This window comes from Glandiceps talaboti, chromosome 15 (assembly GCF_964340395.1).
Source record: "Glandiceps talaboti chromosome 15, keGlaTala1.1, whole genome shotgun sequence".
NCBI classification, from domain to species: Eukaryota; Metazoa; Hemichordata; class Enteropneusta; family Spengelidae; genus Glandiceps; species Glandiceps talaboti.
In genome coordinates, this window is record NC_135563.1 from 3,515,850 (window position 1) to 3,524,475 (window position 8,626).

The 8,626-nt window shown below is 38.1% G+C and overlaps 1 protein-coding gene across 1 annotated transcript; it reads right to left on the reverse strand.

Annotated features, from left to right (window-relative positions):
* Positions 1–5,552: 5,552 nt before the first annotated feature.
* LOC144446840 (uncharacterized) lies at positions 5,553–8,237 on the reverse strand. Its single transcript, XM_078136681.1, has 3 exons — positions 8,208–8,237; positions 6,265–6,535; positions 5,553–5,798 (listed from the first exon to the last, which is right to left on the reverse strand). Exons 1-3 carry the CDS (start codon positions 8,235–8,237, stop codon positions 5,656–5,658), a joined length of 444 nt encoding a protein of 147 aa, XP_077992807.1. The 3' UTR covers positions 5,553–5,655.
* Between the last annotated feature and the right edge of the window lie 389 nt (positions 8,238–8,626).

Consider the following 8,626-nt stretch of genomic DNA (forward strand, 5'->3'; position numbering starts at 1 on the left):
ATTTCACTAACATGCAATTATCTAGTTTTCTTATTTCTTAATGACCAGTCGTATATCGCTTTTCTACTTTATACTCAATTCTTCAGCTTAAAAGCAAAGTTTGACAGTTGTAATTGTAATTAATGAAAGATTAAACGTGGTACAAAACTACCGTGACGGTTCTATTAAAAAGTGCTATGTATATGAGTAGAAACTGCTGTGTATGGATTATATATAATAACACAAATTACTAGTAGGATCGTACACTAGACATCCATTATAACAGAAATTTCGTGTTTGAGTCATTAAAAAATCACATATGACCACTTCTTTCCACCCGGGTACCGGTGATATAAACATGGCTAGTGTGAGACAACTTTCGACGAGGGTGGGCATGTGGGTGGGCCTAGGTATCCCCCAGTAAGATTTACATAAGCAATAAGTGTTCATTTACAAAGACAAAATTTCAATTTTGACATTTACGATGAAAAAAACACAATTTACGAATTACGAAGAAAATAAACTGGAGTTTAAGTTTGACAATTCTAACTGGAAAGTTGCTGGAAGGGCAATTGTTTTGAATGATTGTTGAATATGTTTTTGGAGATATATACAATTCTGAAAGCCGGAAGTAAACTAATACAACTAGGCAGGAACTGCAACAATGGGGGAGTGGAGCGACCGAGGGGGGGGGGGGGTCCAGCCTTCCCGCTGTTCAAACTTTTTGAACTTTTCGGACCAAAAGTATTCGCTCTAGATCTGGTGATATATTGAACCATTTTAACGCGTGACGTACAATTACGGTACTGGTGTATGTATTTTTCTTTTAGGTGTACGGAAAATATGGTACCGTTTTAACAGATTACAGTCTACATAAATAGTTGATTACGCTGTACGCTGACATCTGCATTACACTTTTACGATCCCTATTGAAACGTTATACAAACTACGAAAATAAAATGGCCCGATTACGAAGTACGAAAATAGCCCTTGCCCACCCTTTACACCTTAATTCTTAGACTTAATGTTCTCGTCCCATGGCGCTGTAGGAAATGCAGTGCAAAGTTGTACCTACTTTGTCTCATGCTATTCATGGACACAGGCGATGTCAGATAGTTGGCAGATATGGTAATGGTTGGGTAAAGATGGATACATTACACTTTATGTATACTGAGATAGTATACTTTGGGTAAAGATGGATACGTTACACTTTATGTATAGTGAGATAGTGTTATACTTTGGGTAAAGATGGATACATTACATTTTATGTATAGTGTTATATTTTGGGTAAAGATGGATACGTTACACTTTATGTATAGTGAGATAGTGTTATACTTTGGGTAAAGATGGATACGTTACACTTTATGTATAGTGAGATAGTGTTATACTTTGGGTAAAGATGGATACATTACGTACACTTACTGTATAGTGAGATAGTGTTATATACTTTGGGCTAACAGACCTTATACATGATAGTGCACTTGATCTGCTAGGCAGACAGAACTGGGTGACGTCATTGAAACATATTTCATACTCGTATGGTTTTGGTTTTGTCTGGCTTGCACAGGAGGTTGGATTGGTAACAAGGAAAGCACAACGGAGTCGGGGGATAGTCATATGTTTATGCAGGACACCGACCTTGATTTTTCCCCGGCCCTAGGCCCTCTCATTTGTTATTACTTAAAGCTCCCTAGCATACTCGAATTAATTACTTTAGAAGCAAAAAATTGAAATGAGGAATGATATTTTTAATGTATTGTCGTCTCGTGAATAGAACACAACTCTCATTAAAGAATGGCTACCATGCATGTATATGTTTCGTCGATTATTTATGTTGAATAATAAGTTCATATATTAGGAAGTTGCTTAAAAGTCAACCTTGACAAGTTGAGTTGACACCAAAGCTCACAAAACTAATTTTGAAACATTTGTGTATCCTTAAAGAACACGAGGCAGTTTAATCTTAACTTAAGATATATTTGGTAATGGAACCCAGAAAACTCATTTTACCAACCCTGCATGGTGCAACCTCTCTGAAATAAAGTAAAAAATGTTCAGCCAATCAGCTTTCAAAAGGCCTGCTGTACACGTACACTGAGTGTGCCATTCTGGACAATGTCGAAGATATTTGATTTATAAAGAGACCAGGAGCCACTAAGTTTAATTTGTTAGTAGCATACCATTTTGAATTTTTTGTGTGAAAAATCTTGAGATTAGGCAATACATGTAAGTAATGATCAAGTGTGTGTGTTGGTGGGGGGGTGTATGTGTGCATGTGCACACACACACACACACACACACACACACACATATGTTTACGGCGTGTCGGACGTGCTCTTATAAAGGCTTGCAAATTTTAGTCAACGCGGGCACATACGGCTGTAAGCACGCAAACATTCACCTAACAAACATGCGGGCGTTGTACATGTATATTCACACAAAACACAGACAGACAGACAGACAGACAGACAGTCAGACAGACAGACAGACAGACAGACAGACATACAGACAGACAGACAGACAGACAGACAGACAGACAGACAGACACAGACGCAGACACAGACAGACCCAGTACAATCACAATTTATTTTAATTGTTGCGCTATGATGCTCTCCGTTGGCGCACCCTAACTAAAACAAAAGTTTTGTTAGCTTTTGTCAGGAGAGGGCGCGCTTACAAAAAATACTTTTAAAACAGCCTGGTATTGAATTTACAGAATGGTTGTTCCTGAACATCGTGCGAGTAAACTTTATTTTAACAATGTTACAATACACATTATTTAACAACATTCCTCTTCAAAATCTACCCTTCTTTCATATCGTGTACTCTGTGAGTGTGTGTGTGTGTGTGTGCGTGTGTGCGTGCGTGCGTGTGTGTGTGTGTGTGTGTGTGCGTGCGTGTGTCTGTGTGCGTGTGTCTGTGTGTGTTCATATAGACAGGCAGGCAGACATCAGAACAAAACAAGCTATTTGGCAAGGCAAATGCAGAAGGAAAAACAAATAAAATAATCACAAGATCCTATAAATATAGTGAGGTGTATATTTTATACAATCACTATTTGAATGCAATTCTAAACTTTGCCCCCCCCAAAAAAAAAAATAATAATAATAATAATAATAATAAATAAATAAAATAAAATAAAATAAAATAAAATAAAATAAAATAAAATAAAATAAAATAAAATAAAATATTATTTTGTTTATAATTTTGATTATTCATAGATCATCAAACTTGGCATATTGCTAAATATGTACACCAACATATTGTTTTGTTGCATTGTGTTGTAAATGTAAATGTACAACATGTTACAAGACCACTTATCGCTGTCAAACATATAGTCCATGTAGCCAGAAGACTGACATATCTGAAAAGCCTGTCTCAATACATGTACATACAAATGGTATTGGACATCGACTCCTATATAGTCTGTACCTTCGTCCGCTGACTTGACATGATATCGAAAAATAAGTCTGTTTTTCCAATAATGTGTGGTAACTTTTAGAATTCTCTCCAGATATTTAGTGATGACGTCATAGCCTGCTTACGACGCTGTTGAGATAGATGGTTAGCTGGCCGTACCTCCCTAGCCTATTGATGCTAGGGTTGGGGAGGTACGACCAGCTAACGGTGTATCTCAACAGCGTCGTAAACGGGTAATGATGTCATTGAGGTTCCAAAATTTTGAATACGGACTGGACGAACAGCCGTAGTCTCGGGTACAAAATTTCTCTGTTTCAGAGTATACTAAACCACCTGTATCATGGTGTGTCAACACTAAATTCCTCCTCAATATAAGTTGTACAGTGCATTGTGTATGTGGAATTTGTACACTGAGTTCAGCTGAAAATGGCGTCTGGGGAATATATCCGTGAATATCTGTGGTATCCAAATCGTTCATACGTAACAGACAGACAGACAAAGTGTGCTTTGATTCTTGGCAATATGAATCAATTCAAAGAATTAGTTTTCATCTATAAATATAGCCAATAGTAGGGTTCTACTACCAAAAATAGAATCCCTTAAATATGTATTTGAGCTCTGATACTTTCCTTTCTTTCCATATAATCAAGTGAAATGTGTCCATGTAAATAGTCAGTACACATCGGCGACTTAAAATCTGTATAACTTAGGTGTACTTAAAATGCTTGGACAATGAAAACATATCACTCGGGCTGAAATCGGCAACTCACAAAATTGTGCATATCGAAAAGTAAATATCTGTAAATTGTAATGGCTGTATGAACAATGTGTTCAACAGTTTTGCTAATGTTACTGTCTCATTTCAAGTTTGCCGAGTTTTGTCAAATTTCAAATAAGCAGTCATAATATATTTTTTACTCTTACAACATGCACCTTTTAACACTTAGTTTTACATTATGATTCAGGTACATTACCATGACCTTTGACACGATTATGAAGCTTTACTCTGCGCTGTAATGTCACACTCAAAATAAAACAGTGACCAAAATAAACAAAAAATTGACTTAACTGGATGGACGGTTTAAAGTTTAACTATATCAATAGTTTGATGTCTTTAAAGCTTTCAGTAAATCTCTCCATTAATATATTGTTTTCAATAAAGTGTTATCGTAACGTTGCTTTGTAAATCATACAAACTTTTCAGTGAAACAAAAGATCTCAAAACGAAGCTTGAAAATATACAATCCATATAAAGAGATAAGTTGAACACATTTTTATATTTTATGGATATTTTAAAGACGGTGACAGCAAAACAAAATTGGTCATTACTACACCAAATACGATAACCGAACTATCCGATATAAATTGGATTACAATCATGTTGAAAGGCTGCGGTCAGAATTTGGAATGGAGGGATGGGGAACTGGAAAGAATACGCTCCAAACGATTTTCGCAGCCCACTTCCTCTTAAGCAATGTCAGAAAATTTTAAGTCCCCCCCCCCCCCATCTCCCCGATGAATCCAAGAATTTTCATAATAGAGATGTACAAGTATGCAGTACACTGATACACTACGTTATTAAAAGTAACTTACAGTAAAAATCGACTCCATAGTCCAGAAGCTATTTTTACAAATAAATGTAGCTGAGGTGAAGAGATACTAAGCCAACAGGGTTTTTCCATTCAAGTTTTAATGGGGGAGACAGGGTCAACCATGATGGCCGTTGTGGGGATGGAGTGAGGGCCGGCCCCTCTCCCATTGTGATTTTTTTTAAAAAGTAGAAAGCCACTAGAGGCGTAACATATCAAACCATATACATAATCTAAAGCCATAGAATATTGTCTTCAATACCTCAATTGAATACAGTTCCTCTCAGTACAAATTATTTGGCTATTATCCCCATTTGCAATTATTTATTAATGTATACAAACAGAGAGGAATATTAAGACAGACACGTTGTATTTGCTATCATCTGTCACATACATACATGTAAATATAGATAACAAATGAAGTGTACATTACTGCTGCGGAGCCGTAAGAAATTGTACATGTGCACTGATAATTTCTTTTGGTTTAAGAGTCACAACTCAATAGCAAAATATTTCAAGTCCCCACCCCCCACCCCCCACCCCACCCCTCCTTCTCAGGCCAGCAGAATTTTTAAGTCCACCTCCCCTTAGCACTCCGAATTTGTTCTTTCCTCTCCCAATTCTGACCGCAGCCTAAATACCGTCTACAGCAATATGACACAAACCCTTATGTCTCACCATCACTGTCACTGTCGCTGTCACTGTCGCTGTCACCATCAGTAGCACAGCTTTCGTCTGTTGATTGTTGTGATAGCATGTCGGCATATTGACGATACAGTGGTTCTCCAGTAGACTCCTCGTCAGACGTGTCTGGGGGGGGGGGGAAGACGGACGTTGGTTGGTTGGTTAATCAACGATTGTTATAAGACACCACGGTTAAGAAAACATGCACTGGTTTAGTATATTCAGTGTGCATAATGCATTACATGGATTATATTGCTGATACATAATTGGAGGAGTGACTGATACATAATTGGAGGAGTGACTGATACATAATTGGAGGAGTGACTGACTTGACACAATAAGTATTGAAACTTGTCAGACTTTGCTGGAAAACCAGTTTGCAGAGACACGGGGATTTCACACTGAAAGAATCGTCGTTGGGGGCGCTCTTTTAATAGCTTCCCAGAACGAATCTTGCAGGCTACCACAACCCAAAGGAGAGGGCATTGTATACGAAAAATGTTGGATAATATTTGAACAAGTTTTCTCTCTACTCTCTATATATAATGGTCCCTCCTATTTCTGAAAAAAAATGTGAACTCAATACACACACCTTCATCCGGATTGACGGGCGATGCTGAATATCGTCCTCCAGGTTTGGTTTTCTGTAACATCTTACCCTTGCTATCTTTGACTTGCCAATACCTGGCTGGTATGTCAGTTCGCCTTTCTAAAGTCCTTTTCAGATCCTTTTTATTCTTGTATTCTTCTGAATCCAAATGCAGACCCCTGTCCCGTAGACCGTCCAGTTTGACTTTAAAATCGTCTCCCTTTTCTTTACCCTGCCAGTTTTCTAGGACCACAGTTGACCAGGTGACATTTATCTATGTAAATATAGATTGATATAATGTATATAATAAGTTGAAGCTTTGTCTGTTTGCCTGTTTGTCTGCCTGTCTCTCAGTCTATATATCTATATGTCTGTCTGTCTGTCTGTCTGTCTGTCTGTCTTTCTGTTGCTTTCTATGTCACTCCCTGTCTCTCTGTCCGTCTCTCTGCCTCTCTGTCTCTCTCTGTCTCTCTGTCTCTCTCTGTCTCTGTCTCTCTCTCTCTCTCTCTCTCTCTCTCTCTCTCTCTCTCTCTCTCTCTCTCTCTCTCTCTCTCTCTCTCTCTCTCTCTCTCTCTCTCTCTCTCTCTCTCTCTCTCTCTGTGTAGCTTTCTCTATCATTCCCTGTCTGTCTGGTCTGTCTGTCCGTCCATCCGTCCGTCCGTCCGTCCGTCAGTCTGTACATGTGTGTGTGTCTGTCTGTCTGTCTGTCTGTCTGTCTGTCTGTCTGCCTGTCTGTACATGTCTGTCTGTCCTTCTCCATATCTCTTTCTCTCCTTCTCTCTCACTCGCTCCTCTCTATTATTCTTGTACATGTTTTTGATGATTCTAACATTTACAACATTCCAGACTGTAATCTTCAAAATACGAAAAAGTTATAAAAAAAATAAATTTGAGATCTTTGAGTCCCATCATGATCCAAATACATAGGTAACCTATCCAAATACATAGGTAACATCCTAACACTAGGATGTGGCCACATCCTATAGTGCTAGGAAGAAGAGCACAGCTATGTACCCTCTGTGTGCCTCACAGCCCGGTTTCAGGGTATATTTTTTCACAGCCCTGGTACATGGTTGTGAAAAAATAAGCCTGTTGAATGGACGTGGAATACCTCCGTCTCTGCCATGACTGTTTTGCACATCCCAGTACCATAGCTGTGTACTGCATACCTAGCACTCAGTTGTACACATACATGTAACAGCTATGGTGGAATAATACCCTGTAGCAACCCTTTCGTTCATATCTGACAAGCATTTCTCACATAGCTGGTACAAGGCTGTGGGAAATAACTATGTTACAGCTATGCTAACATAGCTGGTACATGGCTGTGGAAGCTTTTCTTGTGCATGGATGTACATGTTGTAAAAACATATACTGCATTGCTATTTTCACATCAGTGTTGCATTGATGTTGGCATACCAGTTACACATCAGTCAAATCTAGGTATGTTGCACCTAGTGTGTTGGTCAGAGCTGTTACAGGGATATTGTGCACAACCCTACCCTAGTTATGTGAATGTTACAGGGGTGTACCAGGTTCCCTGTGTATTCCTTTTGATATTAAAGGACCGTCACGTACATACGTTTACTGTACGTTTATATGTACTTGTATAGAAAATGCTCATAAACACTTTCATAGATAGATAGATAGATAGATAGATAGATAGATAGATAGATAGATAGATAGATAGATAGATAGATAGATAGATAGATAGACAGACAGACAGACAGACAGACAGACAGACAGACAGACAGACAGACAGACAGACAGACAGACAGACAGACAGACAGACAGACAGACAGACAGACAGACAGATAGATAGATAGATAGATAGATAGATAGATAGATAGATAGATAGATAGATAGATAGATAAATAGATAAATAGATATTATCATTATATATTCTTGATTCCAACTATCACTGTGTATTCATACAGAATACTTACGTGTAACCTCTGATCCCTTTTCTTCGACATTGGACGCAAATATTCAATAGCTTACTCCTCTATGTTAATGGTTTGGAAGACTCCGATTATATCGCTGTGATTAAGAGATTATAGCATTACATTATTATATCTGATATCCTTAAACACAGGCAAACTAAACAAAAAATGGTATTCACACAATTACAAAATTGACATAGATCGTTTCTCGGTAACTTGGAATAGCGCCCGCTACAGGTGACAGTGGTAACAAAATCGAAATGTTCGCTCCTGAGAAATACAATATTAGCTAGTATTAGTAACAGAAATGTATTTCTCAGGCGATAACCTGGTTTTGTTAAGACGGTAAATATCTACATTATCTGCACCGTGATGCCAATTTTGGTTATCAATATCAACATAAAAGCAAACACTTATACGAG